General features: G+C 47.9%; 1 protein-coding gene across 1 annotated transcript in view; it reads right to left on the reverse strand.

The window, feature by feature from the left end:
* The window catches only part of EZR (ezrin), a 48,350-nt gene that overhangs the window by 10,575 nt on the left and 19,123 nt on the right, over positions 1 to 18,652 (reverse strand). Inside the window, exons 3-7 of the mRNA XM_081140113.1 lie at positions 12,907 to 12,990; positions 8,581 to 8,676; positions 7,399 to 7,673; positions 6,683 to 6,766; positions 5,651 to 5,797 (exon numbers count right to left, since the gene is read on the reverse strand). Coding sequence (XP_080996239.1) covers positions 5,651 to 5,797; positions 6,683 to 6,766; positions 7,399 to 7,673; positions 8,581 to 8,676; positions 12,907 to 12,990 — 686 coding nt within the window. The remainder of the gene's footprint in view (positions 1 to 5,650; positions 5,798 to 6,682; positions 6,767 to 7,398; positions 7,674 to 8,580; positions 8,677 to 12,906; positions 12,991 to 18,652) is intronic.

Consider the following 18,652-nt stretch of genomic DNA (forward strand, 5'->3'; position numbering starts at 1 on the left):
CCCAGGGTCAGATTTCCAACCCCCAACCCTCCAAAGAGGCAAGAACCTTTTCTCACAGTTTCTGACCCTAGAAAACGTGCACCTTCATTCTAGATAGGCGTCCTTTTAAAAGGGGTGCGTGGCCTGTCACTGTGGGCCCCAGCCTCCTGCTCTCTGGTGTCTGGAAAGCTGGTCTTTTTAAGACTCTGGAAGCTCATGGAACAATTCACAGCCATTCACAAGCAGGACTGCAGCACAAAGCACGAGGGAGGGCTAAAGCGAAAGTTATGACTCACATCTGACTTTAAGAACCGCCTTTAGTGCCCGACCATAGTTAGAAAATTAGAGTCTACAAGGATTTCTTTCTTTCTCTCTCTCTTTTTTTAAAGAGTTCACACATAGGACAAGAACAGAGAAGGACCCATAGAGAAGATTCCTAAAGGAATGATATTACGAGCCTGCTCTGGCTGAGGCCACACAGTTTTTTAAAAAGTGAGATTCTTGAATAATAGGGACCAGGGCTCTTTCAAGAACAGCTGACTCCAGGCCTGGAGCAGGGAAGGTACAAGGCAGTCCTGGAATATTTTGAAGTAAACAGGAAAGAAGTACTCAGAAAGTAATGGGGTCCTATCAGAAGGGCACAGGAGCGAACTCAAAAGGGCTCGTAAAGGCAAATCTCAAACACCTAAGCAACAAAATAACAGCTTTGGGTTATAGCCCACAAATAAAACAAGTCCAAGTCCCTATTAAAAGAAACAACTATACAAAGAAATGGAGAAGAAAAATGGTCTTCTTACATTAGAATTCCAATTCAAACATGTAAAACGAATTATGTCTTCTAAATCAACATTTCTCAAATGCCAGAGTAATAATTGTTTCATGCAAGACTCATCAAGGGATGCTAGAATTAACAGATGAAAGTTTGATAAGAAACAGGATAGTTAGTAGTTTCAAAGTATCTCCCCAAATACGCTCATCGATTAGGAAGGGAAGGATAGTAACTGTGTGAGGAGGAACCTCGCAGGCCACCTTGACCTGTGATCAAAGCTACCGCCACCAGTAATAAGATATTCTGACATCACCTGCGAGCGCACAGGCCTCGGAAGGGCATGCGGGACAGACAGCATGTCCGCAGGGTCCTCACCAAAAGTGCCAAAGTCAAACATAACCATCAGAAAAAGATCAGAAAGGGACTTTCTACAAAGTCAATAGTCAGTACTTTTCAAAAGTGTCAAGGCTGTGACAGACAGACAGACAGACAGACTCTGGAACTGTCCCAGAAGGAAGGAGACTGGGCAGGTGTGACCACTAAATGTAAGTGCCATTCCAGGGGGGATCCTGGGGCAAAAGGAGGACATCAGTGCACAACTGATTATAATGGAAATAGGGTCTACACATTGTGAAGAGTCTCCTCCCATCCATGTTAACTTCTGAGTGTGATACTTGGACTATGGTTATGCAGATGTCAACATCTGGGGAAGCCAAGTAAAGGGAATATGGGAATCCTTTGTATTTACTATATTTGAAACCTTTTAAAAGTGTGAAATGATTTCAAAATGAACGGTTTAAGAATTTTAATTCAAAATATGCCACTGAGGGTAATGATAATGTTCTACATCTTGACAGGAGTTTGGATTTTACAGGCATGTGTGTTTGTCTAAACTCAGTAAATGAACGCTTAAGAAGTGTGCATTTCATTGTATTTTACATCAAATGAAAAACAAAACATACTGTGTTCTAGTCCATAACGTGCACTTGGGGGGCAGTATATAGGTGCCTGCAATTTTACTTTGAAATGTGTCTGAAAGAGGGCCCCAGGGCACAGTGATGTGTGGGTGGGAGACAGACAAAGCAAGGAATGAAACGCCCAAGGTCGAATCCTGGTTGCGGGCACATGGCACACAGCGTTCCCTGTGAAATCCTTCCTATTTTACAATTTGTTTGAAATTTTTCATTTAAAAAGTTCAGGAAAGCTGTGGGGTGGTAGGAAGGACTGGAGATCACCACGTACTAGAGATGGAGAGAAGAGCCTGTCCTGGCCCAGAGGCAGGGATGGGGCAGAGATAACTGGGCTGGAACGCTGCCCACATTTTCACAATGGAAGGGAAGACTTTATAAATGGCCTGGCTTCCCTGAGGCTGCAGGGGCCTGCCCAGGGGGTGCTCCTGCTCTGGCAGGGCTGACCCATCAGGAAACCCCACCACCAACTCGACAGCGTGCTGCAGGGCCCGGTATAACACCTTGCTGACCGGTCGTAAGTATACTCCTGTTTCTAGGTCCAAACATTGCTGACCAGTCACGAGATAATTGTCTACACTTATATTAGTTTAAGTAATTTTAAGGTCTGAAAGCAATGAAGTTTTAAAAGAGCTGAAAAGTAGCCGGCCAAGCAGGCAAGTTCGGGCTCAAAATAGCTGGTCAGCAAGGTGCTCAAAAGGCTCCTCTCAGGTGTCTAACCACTGTCCAAACTCTCTGCTAATCTGAAGGGAACTTTTAAACTTCTCACTAGAGGTGGTCTAACTGGAGTCCTTGAAACAGCAAACTTCTGTGAGAGACTAAAGGACTCAGAAAACTGCCTGTTCCATCTTCTAGTCAGGGTTCCAAAGACCAGAAAGGAGAGAATGGTCTGACAGCTGTGACCCCGGCCCATCTGGTAAAACAAACTCACACAATCAGCACAACTGCTTCATGATCTCCTCCCTTACACAGGTGAGCACAGACGTGGAATGCCCCTCCTGCCCAAAGCCAAAATTTACATATTCTGCCTAATGAGTGTAATTTTAGAAAATGGAAATAATTTCTTTAAAATAGCTCGTTCATCATGTGCTTGAAACATCATTTCGAAGGTGAATTAAATGTACATGTAGATGAGAAAACCTGATTTACAGCCCTGAGCACGGAACTGGAGGAAAGAGATATGGGCTCTTGTTTCAGCCCCCAACTTGTCTACAGGCCTCTCCACTCCAGCACCCTCTCCCTCAAAGAGTTAACTGAGCGGTTGCTGAAGCCCTGAGCTCACAGTGAGAACCTCCTCCCCAGGGCAGGACAGAATGGAGCCTGCCCTGCAGGAGGGAAACAGGGCCTCCAAGGACTGGGGGGGGGGGGGGGGGGGGGGAAGCAGGATCAGGTTCCTCTAGGCTTTTGTCTTGTTTTTGTTGTTTTGTTTTTGGTCTGGATGCCAGGTAGAATTATAACACCACTAATCTGAACTTTTTCTGTTCCCAAGCTGATAACACTTTTCAGGGAAGGGGCCTGAGTCTGCCAATTCCTCCCCATCTACAGTCTCCTGCTCTGATCTACGGGGTCGGAGAAAGAAAAAGACAAATGCTTTCCACTTAATGGTTACGTGCTCCCACTTAATGGTTACATGTGCGATGAGAAAGGGACTCCAGGGGACATTTTCCCACCGTAGCACATCTCATACTAAAAGGGATAAGCATTTTAGTAAAATAAAGATTTCTGTTTATTGGCAGGGTGCACTGAGTCTCCTATCACCCACTTACACACTCAGTACCCGACTTCCCATCTGAGAAGCGCCCCAAGACCTCCCGGCACCCCAGCTAGTTCTACAAGGGCAAAGAGTGACCACTTAACACAGCTGGGAGCTGCCACAGCATCCCTCAGACGGAGTCCCAATCCCCGGCTCATCCTGGAAACCGAGCTGTTGACGTGTTTGAAAGAAGTTGGGCCTATTGACTGAGTGAATATCTGCTTCAGAGTTTTCTCATAATGGAAGAAGAATGTCTTCCGAAGTGGGAAGACGCGAGGCTGGTCCCTCGCCCCAGTGTTTTCTTCAGGGAGACCCCTTTGAGAGGATGGCGAGCCCTGCTGCTAAACTGGGGGAAGGAGAGCAAGGACAGGACTGGAGGAGCCACGCAGCTCCGGTTTTACTTGGAAAAAATGCACACTTGTGTGGGTTGGGGGTAGTTACAGGCTGACATCAGCCAGTTCCTGCCTATGGCTGTTTCTTGCAGCTTGAAAAACCTGTTTGAACAGCCCTGGTCATGGCTGCATTACAAAACCTGGTCATTCAAGAAAGGAGTTCAAAGAAGAGGCAGTTTCCCACACAACCAGCGAGGCCTCCATGTTCTCATTCTGCGCTCTGCTCCCAGGCATGGCCGTGCTGACCAGCCACATCCTGCCAGTCCCTTTATTTGCTTCTGTACACCTGGAAGGAGCAAGCCAGAGTCCCAAGGCCCTCACTGCTAGGTTCTAGAAGCGTTCCTGAGATTCTCCGATAAGCCTCTCGTGTCGCATGCCGTGACTGGGATCTTCCAGCAGGGATTCTCCTCGTGGAGTCCGAAGCGTACCTCCACCTCATTCAGGCCCTAAGTGGAGGGTTTTAGGATCGTCTGACCCAGGTCCCTGCCCAACCGCAAGTGTCTGTACTTTGGGTTCTGGCAAGAATACACGTGGCTGGGATTAGACAGATTCTTTATGTGGTATCATTTGTCCAAAGCAGTGCTACTCCCTTCATGAAAAACAGAGAAGGGTTTTGGGTGGGGAAGGATCTGGAGTGGGGGGGAGCTGTGAACATTAACATCTGAGAACAGGTGGGGTGGGTAAGGCACAGGTAGGAAATGAGGGAGAGCCAAGACTTAGAGGAACAGCATGTGGCCAGGAGGGGAAAGAGCAGCAATCTGGCCAGGACTCCATGCTGGTTACAGGGGCCCGCGAACATCCGGTGACTCTGGGCTACTCTGCCCACATCCATGGAGGTAAGAACAGTTAAGAAACCAGGCAAAGGGTCTGGCTTGGCATCCAGGCCTCAGGAGCAGTCCTGCCCGGTGCTCTCAGCCAGATCTGCTATCATGCTCTGCTGGGACCCTGCCCAGAGGCCACAAGCAGGGCTTGTCTAGGGGAGCCCTTTAGAGGGCTGTTCCAGGGACAATGAGGAGCCCCACCCTTATAGTCCCAGAAGAGATGGTGTCCTCCTGCTGCCTCTCAAACTCAGGTAGCTTCTAATGGGAAGAATCCAGAACTGAGGCTTACCCTCTGAGCTTGGGAACCACCTCAGAAAACTTGCCCCCCTGAATTAGAACAATTTTTTCTGTGTAACTAGCTTCTCGGCAGAAGAAAGGCCTGTGTGCACTGTTTGCATCCACAGGGATGGCAGAGGAAGTCGAGGGGAAGTCAGCCTCCATGCTCGGACCCTCACCTGGCTTGCTTTAAACTCAACAGAAAAAACTAACCTGAGGCAATTAGATCCCTCCCACGGTTTCAGAAGTTTTAGCCCAATTGTCTGTACAGAAAGGCTATTGTTTACAGGATTTTAGGGTCTCTGATAGCACTACAAATATTCTTGGTTGGATTAGCACAAACCTCCAGCTGCCAGGCTGCCTGGGTGGTAGTTCTGGGTGTGTTGGCATCCCAGGCGGTGGGAGTAGCCTTGGTGGGGGGTGAGGTCACAGACCTTCGTGGTCTCCCTGTTGGACCCAGCATAGGCTACATGTGCCAGTGAAGAGGCCACAGTGACGGGGGAAATAATGCGCAGCTCGGAGCGAACCTCCCCTGCGGCCACATCACAGTGGAAAAGCCCATGCAGACTCACTCCCCAGGCCAGTCAGCTGCCTGGAACGTACTTTAGAGCAACCCGCATGTGGAACTGCCACTCCCCATGGTTTCCAGCCCCCACCCCACCAACCAAAGATAATTACCAAATTCAACTCACTTATCATCTTTCTCATAAATGTTCAGTCCAAGGGCATCCACGCCGAGCCAAAGGTCTGTTCCTTTCTTATTTTTTATCTCAAAATAGTTGATTCCATACATTTCCAGGTCTTGGGCAATCTTCAAATACTCCAGCATGGCACTGTCTCTAGTTGGGAAGAGCAAACATGGACATCACGCGAGTGCGTGTGATGTCTGAGTGGCCTCGGAAACGCACGGCAGGTTCCGTGGGGCGGCCGACAGCCATGCGCTCCAGGTGCCGGCCATGCCTGTGCCCGGGCTGCCCCGACGCTTGACACACTGAAAGAACTGAACTGACTCACGCTGGATTCTCTGGACACAGATTTTCCGTTTCCGTTTTATTGCCAGGCACAACCTTGCTTTCCCTTCTGCCTACACAGGGGCTTCCCTTGTCCGCCTCACTAGCAGCCACGCTTAGGTTTCGAGCTATTTCCCTCCACAAAAGCAGCTTGGCTCAGACAGGAATCTCTAAGGACACATGTCTCTGAAGCCCAAACTGCAAACTACCTTCTAAGGCTGGGGTGATGCACAGAATTGCAACCCATGCCCGAGAAGAGAATTCCGGAGCAACAGAGACTCTGGCCATTTCTTATACTTAATAGCAAGTGTTTTTCACTTGGGATCAATTTTTTCCATTTACACACACTTTTGAAGGCAGTCACCTTACAAACAGCGAAGAAACTCACCCCTCTGTGACAGAGGAAAGAGAACTCTGGTGGCTTGTGAACAGTAACCCTGCCCCCTAGACTAAAAGCACATTTTAGACACCCGAGGGAGAGGGTTTAGGGCCTAAAAGGCTTCAGTTAAACTGCTTCTCGCCCCAGGCAAGAACACCTGGCTCTGTTTAAGGAAAACCTCACTTGTAGCTTGGCTGATTAACTTCCCCTGGTCTGCCAGACACTGGGCCTGGCCTCCCTGGAGTCACATGCAACACAGACAGGGGGGGAAGGAGGGCAGAGGACAGGGGGCGAAGGGGGACGGGGGATAGGGGTCACCTCCCGCCAGCACTCACTTGAGCATCCCTCGATGCTCCGCGTGCCACACCTGGATCCGGTCCTCCCACTGGTCCCTGGTGAGCTTGTGCTGATCCATGACTCTGGATTGCAGGGGAAGAAGGCACAGCAACGTCACCCCACAGGGCTGAGAGGGGTGACAGCCTCTACCCACCTTCACGCAAACCTCGACTTTTCCTTCAAATAAAATCACCACAAAGTGTGCTTGTTTCTACTTCCTAACCTGCAGTGATTCTAACTTAGGACAAACTAAAAGGCTGGTGATTTAGGACCTGGAACAAACAGTCCTGCTACAAAAAAAATGTAAAAGGGTGTTTTATTTTAAGAGGACTCTTCTGCCAAAAGGGTTTATTTCTGTGACCATTAGTGACTAAAAGTAGATTTAACAGGGGCCAAGTTATTATACACCCGAAGGAGTGACGTAGTCAGGCCGAGAGAAACTTGACTGCTTTATAATGTCCTCAAATAACACAGCTGCTCTTCAGCCCCCATGAGGTAGGGTCCCTTCCCTGCTGCTTCTGTCAGACCCTGCTCAGGTGAATCACTGGTGGCTCAGGGGGCTGCTGTGCTGGGTCACTGTCTGCTCACAGCAGGAGTAAACACACAGGTTAGGAAATGCCCAGCACCGGCTCAAGGAGCACTTGCCCTTGACAACGCCCTTGTGCTTTCTGCTGCCTCCTCACCATCCCTTCCCCAGGCCTGGCCGCCAGCTCACCTCTGAGGGATCAGCCGCTCGGAGCTGAGGTACCCAGACTTGTGCATTTCTTTGCTATAGTCTCCAAACTTGGCCTGCACTGCGTAGGAGCCAAGCAGCACCGCGGTCTCTGGAGGGCAGTAAATCTCATCGCTAAGTATGCCCTCCTTCACTTGCAGGAAGAAAAGCTTCTGAGTGATGTCCTGGATGAGCTCCTCAGACACGTCTTCAGGGTAGAACTTGGCCCTGAACTTGAACTGGAGGGGGCTCTCCTTCCTGACCTCCTGGGCGGACACCTAGACAACAGAAGCCAAACTCTCCCCATGAGTTCAGGAGACACAAAGACCTGCTATCCCAACCCAAACACAGGCTTCTAACCACTGACTCCAAAGGGTTCTTCAGGCCAGTTTTCAAATGATGATGTTTATTCTGAAAGTCACCTTTTAGCATGTTAAGACAAAAAAAGGCCAATTTAAAATGACCTATTACAGCCCCACACTCAGCTGGAAGTCTAGCGACAGCTAGCTGCTATCCCAGTGCCACTAGCCCAGCCCTGCTCTTCGAGGGACGGTGTGATCGAGAGCTCCAATTTGGAAGCACCTGCTTGGGTGACCCTTGAACCTGGAATCCGTCCACGTGGCCAGTCTAGCCCTGGACTGTGGAACTTACTTTTAAAAATTCCTCATGCCCCTCCCCTTTCACACTTCCAGTCGCCCTCCTGACCTGCTATATAATATGGGAGGAAAGCAGAGGTTTGGAAAAAGGGACATTTTCCAAACTGTTTAGAGAAAACACATTTAGCTTATTGCTTTTCTTTATAACTGTTACTGGAATTATCCAGTCTTTCGAGCTGGGAGATAATCTATCACAGGCTCTAACCAAGCAGTAACAGGTTCTTGCAAAACAGTGGATGATTCATGGCTCTAAGATTAACAATTGCATTGGGGGGAAAAACACTAAGGTCACCTAAACACGAAGAATTAAGCATCATGTGCTCCAATGAGTGAGCAGTACGGGGAAAATGCCAGGATCTAATTTCCAACCAGTATCCCATTTACTGGAAACCTGCAACCTTTTTGTCTGTAAAAACTTTTACACAAATAAAAAGGAACAAAGAAGCAAAGACAGAGGGAGGGCTCCAGCTTCAACGTCAAGAAGGGGACCAGCCCCAGTTAGCAGCCTGCAGAGTTAGCTCGGACTTACCTTTTTATCAAGCTTCAACCAGGTAGGAAACCCTTTATTATCTACGTACTGGAGGCCAAAGTACCACACTTCCCGGAGGCCGATAGTCTTAACCACCTGTGAGGGAGGGAGGGAGGGAGGGAGGGAGGGAGGGAGGGAGGGAGGGAGGGAGGGAGGGAGGGGGCAGCCATGAATGATGTATTTTTAATACCAATTTGAGCAGATTCGGGGTTAACATTAAATCTTACAAAACCTTAAGATCTTCTAAAATCTTACTCCTACTCCTGAACTCCATTTTGCTTTCCTGAGTCAAGACAAAGAGGTGACAGCGAGCACAGAGACTCACGCATAACCCAGGGTACACCAGTGACTGTGTGTGTACCAGGTGTGAATGTCACCTGTCAGGTGTGCCCGTGAAAAAGGGGTTGAAAGTTACCAACGGGAAGCAGAGGAACACCTGGGGCTCCTCTGGCTGTCTCTGCCTCTCAGTCAGTTGGCCCAAGACCGTGTCACTAGGAACAGGGAACCGGAAAGACAAAGACAGACGTGGCAAACTTCCAGGAAGGGGGCGGGGAGTGCTCAGCTTCACACAGGCCCAGAAATGTCAAATTCTGATAGAGGAAGGTAGAATTCACGGCTAGGTCATGGCGAGGATTTCACACTGGGAAATTCTCCACAGCACTAGGGAAAAAAGCCTCCTATGGTCCATTCCAGAGAGTCCCAGCTGGTTATCCATGTGTCTTGGAAAGAGATACGCAACTTGCTGCGGACACTTGTCAACATCATCAGAACTGAGTCCAAGGGCATTGCTGTGTAGTTTTAAATCCCATGACGTACAGTGTTAGGCCTCTAAAGGAGGTTACCACTCTTTTGATACGGCTTCTATCACATTTAAAGGGGAAAAGGGTTGAACATGCTAGGAATGACCAATCAGGCATCTGGAGCACTTGCTTAAATAAAATCGGAAATTCCAAGTAAACTCCTGCTCAGAGCATGTTTCCTGATCTGTAGGGGACAGAGCCTGTGAGAGCTCAGGAGTCTTTGCATTACACACCAAGGAGTGACTTGTTCATCTGCGCCCTCTGCTCACCCAAAAAAGAAGAGGAGATGGCACTATTACCAGGGTTCTTCCTTGTGGGGTGACAGGAGAGAAATTCTGACCCTCATACAGTGCTGCTTTACTCCCAAGTCTTTCATGAAACCCAATGGCTTCTTTTCATGGCAGCCAAGGGTAGAGCGCAAATGCAAAGACCAGAGTTTCTACGCCCAACTCCTCTAACTTCTTACTCCCCAAAATCTCCAGCTCACTGTTCGAAGAGGATACCACCCTGCCTTTCTCTTTGGGTTGTTTTGAAGTTGCACAAGAAGGCCCCACATTCACAGCACTCTCTCTCTCCAACTGGTCTCTCCACCCACCCCACTGCAGCCTTAGCCTGGGTCTTAACCAGTGTGAAATTTCCTGTCCACTTGACGTCCCACCCCCACCCATCAGACCCTTGCTGATGCTAAGGGCCACAGCTCAGAGTCCTCTTTTCCCTCTGGTAAAGGTGGCCAGCCCCCTTCATGGAGCGTCACAGGCTCTAGAACCTCCGTGGACAGAGCCCAGGACCTCACTCTCCTGGTGAAAGCTTGTCCCTGTGCCTTGATCTGCCACATCTTCACAATGTGAGCCTTCCCGATTTCTATAAAAACAGTGTGCTCCAACGCCCTTCTTCTATCCTGATGGCTTCCTCCACGTGAAAAAGTAGAATCAGACAACCTTCCTTTCTGCCATTCATTCTATTAGCCAACCTGCATGTCCTCCCTGCAAAGCAAGTCCGCCATTCCAAGGAAAACATGCTTCACCATCCCCTCCAGTGTCCTCAGCCTAACCTGCAGGTGGATCCCTGCCACGGAGGCTGAATCTGAAAAGGGTGCTGACAATTCCTTTATCTCTGCTTTGGCGATGCTGTAAGCGCAGGGTTTGCAAAGGAAAATGTAGGTATGTGTCTATTTCATTCCATCTTAATAGCTGAAAACACCTTTTGATGATAGAGAAAGTGGACGCACACAGTCTCTCAACAAAACTCCTTCCTTCCCTCTCAGAAAGGTCAGCAGTGGAAAAGCTCCCTCGGCTTGTCAGGAAACCTGCCTCCCATGTGGCTGTCAGCCTCCATGACATGCTTGTCAAGCCGGAGTCCTGGACTAGAGCCCAGTGACAGACACAGCAACAGCACCGGGCAGGGGCTATGGCTGGGTACTGCAGGGGAGACTTCAGTGACACATGGGGTGGAAAGAAGGGGTTAGACTAACTCACGACCTAGTCCACTGAAGGACCATAGTTCAGTGACTGGAGGTCTGGCCCATGAATGAGTTTCCCAGACCTAGAAGGGTGTCAGATGGAGCAACAGAGAAAGGACATAGTCCCGTGCAGCCTGTCCACTACCTGCTGTACCTGTCCTGGAGGCTGACTGAGAGTAAGACAGGAGAGCAAGCTAGGAATGGTGGTCACAGTGAGACTTGGCCTGGCCTTTTCTTTAGCATAAGGATTCAGGGGGCTTTGTTTTCTGAGGGGGGAGGGGAAGAGTAACACAGTGCCCAAAGGGGTGGCTGACGGGAGACTGATGAGCTTCAGAATAATGTGCATGCGGAGCACATCCAAACTCGGCCTGCTGGTTGGATTTGTGTCCCTAGATTTTTAAAATAACCCCTACCTACTAAGCAAGCTCAGAGTCCACATGTGCACACTCATTACTGCAGAGCCCCATGCTACTGGACAGCCAGCCAGTCTGATATTAGGAAAATATCCGGCTTGAACCCATGTACACACCAAACTAAATTCAATTATGCAGCTTGTAGGGACATGTTCTGTCCACAGGGTCCCCTAGGTCAGGAAGCTGAGCCTATCTGTGAAGTGTGCAACTCACTGCCTGGCACACACGCCTGCAGGTAGGAAAGCATATGTGGCATTGAAACCCAAGTAAGGAGCCAGAGTAAGCCCACTCTCCTCACCCCTCCCCTCCCAAGGGGCCCAAGCAGCAGAGACAAGTACTGCAAACTCTTAATAAACAGCCTCTTCACACAATCTCTGAGAAGCAAGCGTGAAGGAATTATGGCCGATGGAGGCAGGGAAGTGAAATGAGTAATACATCAAAACTCCACAACCTTCCCAACAAAGAGCTTCCCAGCTGCTTTAGAAATGAATCGCCTGGGGTCAGCCGCCACTCCTTACAGACAAGGACTCTCCATGACTGAGGGACACGGTGGCTGCAGGCACAGCGGACACCAGCACCTGGGCTTCCTACCCCATGGGCACCACCTGGAGCTCAGCTGGCTCCCCTGAACATACTGCAAGATTATCTTTCAGGAGAAACATTTAGAATGTCACCGCAAGTCCAGCCCCACCCAGAGCAGTAAATGTCTTTATCCTTACAGGGTGAGGCAGAGCCAGGGAGAGCCAGGGAGGTGTGCTCCGCCCCTGCAGGCCTCCGCATGCCCTGTCGCCCCGTCATCCATGGGCTGCAGCAGAGCAGCCCAGCGTGGGGGATGGGGTGAGAGGGAGATCCCATCCAGCACCAAGGAGTCACCTAGACTCTAGGTTTGCTGAAACCCAACCTCCCAGCTCACCCACTCACACCCACTCCAGTTCCCGGGTTAGTGCTGGGATGGAGGACGTCTTCCCATGGGGGCCGTGGGAAGGCAGGTACAGCTCAAGTGGCCTGCAAACTTGCAACCGGTCCTGTCGCCGACTGGACCCTCGGCCCCAGAGCTGCATTTACTTAGCCCAGAAAGTAGGCCTCACTCTAAGGAATGTCCCATGGAAGAGCTATCGCAGCCTGATGGTGGCTCAGTGTTCTCGTTAAGACACTCAGCACTCACCTTCAGGCCTCAAGGAGAAACCCGCGGGAACCCGGACGTGCTCTGTGGTGCCCAATTCAGCAATGAGTGTCTGAGCAAGCTCATGGTCAGAGAAAAAGCCAGGGAGAGGGTCACTCCAGAACCTGTGGCCTACTGCTCGGTTCCACTCAGGCCCTGGGGTGGTTGTCAGACACCCACTGTACCGCAGCCCACAGACCAGATGGCCAAGAAATAGGGTGACCATGAGACTCTGGGGGTCAGAGGGCAGCCAGGGCTCTGGGTGCAGCACTGCGTTAAGGGAGACTTCAGTGTCCCCTGAAGTTCCCCTCGGGCTGTGAACAGGGGCCACCCTGGAACGTTCTCAGTGTGAGCCCCCTAGCAGTGGGTAATGGTCTGCTCTAGGAGCGAAGTGAGCAGCACACCACAAAATGTGGTTACAAACAAAATTGCTTGGATGCTGCAAACACTGTCCTCTAACGGGAACTCTCTCTTAAGCCCACAGAGACCAACCTGATCAAAAAGCTGTTTTCCTGTCGTGTTTGGCTGGATGGCGAACTCCAGCTCCGCATCCATGGTGGTAACTCGGACATTGATCTAGAAAACAGAACAAAGCAAATTACACTTAGTGGCCTTTTCTCTTAGGAATCATCTCCTGAGCCTTCCACAGAAGCTCAGAGCTACTCAGCAACATGGCAAGAGTGTGTTCCTCTCCTACAGCCATTCTCACTCTCATCACCCCCCCCCACACACACGCGTGCACACACTCCCCCCACCAACGGGAGGTAACTGATGAGTTGGAGTGTGCACAATCTGGATTTAATGTACGCGCTCCCTCTTTAGTAAAGCACGTTCACACTCAGGTCTAAGCCATTTTTCTACAAAAATCCTTTGATTACGGTTAGCTTATTTTCCACACACCACCTCCTACGGACCCTTACAACAAGCCAGTGAGGCACCAGTGGGGCGGCGAGCTGCTCTGAGAGTTCAGAGCAGGGCAGCAAGTGAAAGGAAGGGAGAGGGACCTACGTATACACCAGAATGTTTACGGCAACGTCAGAAACCATCTACATAGGGAAAGGAGAAATTCCATCAAAGAGGGCAGAATGTTATACAGTAATTTGAAACGGTAATTATAAAGATAGCAGAAACATGGAAAATTGCTTCAAAAATAAATCTGACAAGCAAAATGGTGTGTGCTCTATCGACGCAAATATGTCAGCTCTGTCGAGACAGAAGATGGAAGTAACGTATGACACTGGAGGTATCATCAGGATGTAAGACCGAAAACTGAGGTGGTAGTGATGTCTCTAATGTTGCCACATAGATACAGGCGAACTCTTCTGATATTGGCTGACTGAGGGAGGTCTAACAGTTCTGGCTTTGAGAACAAGATCAGTCTTTATAGATCACGTTTTTTTCTAACACTCAAGATTGCAATGATGGAGACTTCGATGCACACCCAGTAACTCTTAAAGGTTCTACAATGGGCATTACTAGCAAAGAAAAGGGAGGCATAACTGTCCAGAGCCCAATCTCAAGTCCACAAATTAAAGAACTGAAGTGTGCTGAGAAAAGCAAGATTGGGCATATTTAAAATTCTTCAATTATATTAAAAATATAAAAACTTGTTTCTTTTCCTGTTGGCAATAATTTATTTTAAAAAATAAATCACAAAATAGTTATAAAGCATGAAATAAAGCAAATGTATCTATTACAGTTCGAAGGGCACATCTTACAGAGATGCGAAACTCAGGCCCATAGTCCAAGGTTCCAGTAACAAGCGCAGCTCAAAATTACACACTGATGATGAGGCCACAGTGAGTGTCACACTCAAAACGGAAACGAGGAGGGGGGCTGGCAAATGCTGGGCTTAGATATGCTTTTCTTTCTCTGTTCTTTACAGATTCAGAAACTGAACCACCAAGCAATTTGTAGCAGATGCAACTACCCTGGTTAAGACAAATATAAAAGCTCAGAATTTATGAACAGATTAGACTCTACATTCTAAATCTTGATCACTTCTAAATTTAATGCCAGTGAGAAAATGTCACTTCCTGAAACCAAAGCTAATAACATAAAAAGGTGGCACCATCACGCCGATTTTTAAGCATTTTACAAAATGATTAAAGGAATTCAGGAAAAAAACTATTTAAAGGTTCTGAATCAGGTTGATATTTGACTCGAAGTTCACATAAATCTTTGAAAAGGCAAATGACGAGCAAAATGAATACTTTCACTGAGGTTGGACACAAGCCGGTATGTATAAAGCGAACGTCTGAGAAATTAAGCGTGGTGAGGTCCATGTAACCTGCACAAACTACACCTCCCATCGCAAGGACTTGATCTGACCACCAGCAGCTCCAACACAAGCCACTGGCCAAGTCTGGGTTGCCCTGGCCTTCCCAGGCCTCTTTTCACACGCTCCGATGCCCGGGGGCAGCCATGAGGTCACGTGCACAACCTCAAACAAAGATGGCAAATCTAACAGCACATAAAGTTCTCCCGACACCGCAGTAACAAATAAAATGGGACAAGCGGCAGGAGGAAAACAGGCTTTCCCTCCGTCCCTCAGTCCACAGATCCCGTCAGAAGGAGGAATTCCAAGTTCTGCTGTGGAGATGTACCAGAATTTTTATTTTCAGAACCCCCCTAAAATTACAAAATCAAATTAATTTTAATGAATATATCCACACACTCACATACTGTGCATGTTCCACAATCATTTTTCTGATATTAACTTGTCAACTACACAATATATTATTCTTGAAACTGAGTTTTTGACAATCTGATATATTTTTTAAACATCTTAATATATCCCTACTTTAAAAGACATGTGTGGAAGGTATATAAAGTCATCTCACTCCTTGGAAAAGAACCGCTGTTTTCATCTCATTTCCCACATTTGCTCTAAATTCTCCATCATGTATATACATTTGTATTTAACTCTGCACATCCAGGTTCTTCTTAGCAATTTTCTAGCTCAAGCTGCTTGACTGCGTTATTGCGCTCAGACATGAAGCATGTGCTCTGCTGTGCAAGATTTATTTGGTATCAGGCTTCATCCCAGGAAACTTATATTGTTTAACTTTTAAATATCCTTATCTTAGTACTTTCTGTTGGTTTATTTCCAAATTAATTTTAATCCATGTGTGTATATTATATCAGATACAGTGCATGCTGTACAATCTTGACGTAGGCTGAGATGGGAGGACTCCTGAAATCTAAACAGGAATAATATGTTAATGACCAGTGGCCAAGCCACTCAACCTTATGGGTGTGTATCTGTCACCCGACTAGTCATTACCCTTCGGTGTTTCTCACCAGGGTGCTGCTGGCATTCTGGGCAGCACAAGCATTCGCCCTACAAGGCTGTCAAGTACTGTAGAATGTTCAGCACCTAACTAAACACAGGTGTCCCCAGTCACTGGGACATCTAAAGGTTACCCCCCCACACACACACATTTCCAAATACTCTCTGGAACAAAGAGGAGGCTCCTACTCAGACTAAGGACCACAGCACAATACTGCCTTAGTCAAGAATATGCTAAACAGTTCCATGTTTATACAGACTACTGACATTATTTTCAATTTTATGGATCTTTAACAATATGCTAAAATCAGCATATACTTTTATTGAAATTTAAAAGGAAACATTTACTGAGACGACAGGACCATTTATATACATATTTTGGTCCACTTATTCAGGGGCCTTAAAAGCAATCTGGCTTTGGCAATTAAGGAAACATCTAAATCCCACCTCTTTTTCACAACCCTTGTGATAGGTTTCCATGGTCAGCCACTGTTTTTGGTGAACTCGATGGTGGGGTTGTGTGGTTATGCACGATAAGTGGGAAGTGGCCCCACAACAGGCCGAGGTCCATCAGCTTACTGACCACCAAACACCCAAACCATGTGCAAAGACTGGGGAAAGAGCACATACTTGACAATTTTATCATCTTGGCATGTCCCCCAGATCACATTTCCTCAAAGGCAATATTCACTGAAGGAGGCAAAACCACACCATAGGTGTGGGACAGGTATGTGTGTAGAGTGGCAGTTAGTCAATGAAAATCTACCCCCTAGAAGGCAGTGTTGACCTCAGGCTTGCCAAAATACTGAAAACTTTTTAACATTCATTCTGCTTTGTTTGGAGCGGGTGGTGGTAAAGTTTAATTTTGCTCATGTGCCCCCACCCCATACACACACGCAAAGAACCATGTGGTTGATGGCGCAGATGGTAACCTAGTAATTCATGTCTCCCTTCCAAGTGCTACTCCAACTAAAGCTAAGATGCAAAGTCACACTGTGAGGTCTGAGATGTCAGAACACATAAGGAGCCAGACAGGATCATACTCCATACCTACATTTATTTATGAATGTCCATTGTGATAACGGACAATTGTGATAGTAAGTTTAGATATGGGAGTTAAGTTAGCACTCAACTGATTAAAAATAATGAGGTCTTTCTACAACTATGCACAATGTCAGAGTTTTAGAATACAGCAACTTATCTTAGACACAAGTCAGGAAAACTTGGCACTGACCATGCCTGAACCCCTCCAGTGGGTTTGTGTGTATTTTTCACACTGACCACATTCAACAGAAAAACCCTTCCTTTTTTTGCCCCACACAGTAGTTAGCTTAGCAGGTGAGCTGCAGTCTTCCTTCAGTAGGAGAGCTAAGTCTCTGACCTGTTACTAGAATATCAGTATATGCAAGAGACAAATGTCTAAACAAAGAAACAGGAATGAATTTAGCTTTATTTCTAAAACAAGAACAAAACTGGCCAGCAAAACGTCTTAAATTTAAGCAAAAGGCTGTGCACGTTTGTTTCTCTCCCCATGAATGACTAGAGTTCCACTGGTATTTTGCTCCCGGTCACTAGACTATGTAATGCATATATTATTGAACATCAGGATTCAACACATAAAAATTCCTTTGCCTTAGTTAATGAAGACATTGAAAACTTAATTGTCATACTCTCTACCCTCCCTCTGCTTAATAATCTACTCTTTAAAAAATTATATTTGCTGTTCTTATTAAGGGTCAGCTCAGCTCAAAACTACCATTCTACACACTGAAGAACTGTAACAGCATCATTCTTCTGTTCCCAGCCCCCCCCATCCAGTGGGCACCTTGCATTCTTTGAGGCTCATGAACCCCACAAACACCAATCAAATGCCTGCTGGGGGCACTGACACCATGAGGGTCACTGGGGACACAGAGAGGAGTCAGACCTCCCTTGCCCTTGAGCCACTTCCGACTTAACACATAGAGATGGACCTCAAGTAGCTGTCATACTCCGGAATGGGACTAACCATTAGAATCCCCAGAGCAGCTTTACAAACACTTGAGTTTCTGGGCCTCAGCCCAAGAGCCTGTATTTTTCTAAAGCTGCTCAAGTGATTTTGAGGACTGGCCAAATTCACCCAACAGCGGGGCAAGAGCGTAGCAGCCTGGAGGCCTGGGCTCAAGATCTGGCACTGTAACCTACTGAGGACCTCAAGCAGATGAGGTCGCCCTCACTGGGCCTCAGCTCCTTATCTGCAAAAGAAGGTCTGGACTAGGTGCCTTGAGGTGCTTTCCAGCTCTGAAATGTGAAGTCTGAAGTCCAGTAGGGCAGGGGCGATAATTAGAACAAGGAGGGGAGGCAGACTCCACCTTAGGATTCATGCAGATGGCCCCGGAGGATCCAGGAGAAAAGAGCTACCTCGGACCCTATCACCAGGTGGCCAGGAGATTGCTTTTCCGGACAAAAGAAAGGCTCACGCCAGTGTTCACAAAAGAAAGGCTCAAGCCTGTGTTCACACTGCCTGGAGGGGGACGCAGCTCTCCTGCAGGGGACACCGAGGGACAGGCTTCATTGCTGCAATGCAACTGACATCTCTTTCCAACAAAAAAGAGGATTAAAGGTGTTTAAACCCCAATCTCCTTTTTAAAACAACACCCAATGACAATTCACCCTACTACAAAAAATCCATTGTCTCCTCTGCTCATTCGCTCCAACAGCTGAGCAATCACGACGGGACAGACAGGCCTGGGCGTCCCAGCCAGCCCCTGCCCCAGCAGGCCCCAGTCAGAAGACGGCCACCTCCTCACAAGTAAAACGAAGCTTGTAATTGAAACGATTGTATCTGTAAGGGATCTTCCAACTTGAACACTCTATGACTCAAAAATTATCTGAGTGCCCTCTGATCCCAGTGGTTGTGGAGCTCTCTGCAAAATTATCTGAATGTAAAGAGAGAGCGACAAAGAG

This window comes from Miniopterus schreibersii (assembly GCF_964146895.1).
Source record: "Miniopterus schreibersii genome assembly, chromosome: 6".
Taxonomy (NCBI): domain Eukaryota; kingdom Metazoa; phylum Chordata; class Mammalia; order Chiroptera; family Miniopteridae; genus Miniopterus; species Miniopterus schreibersii.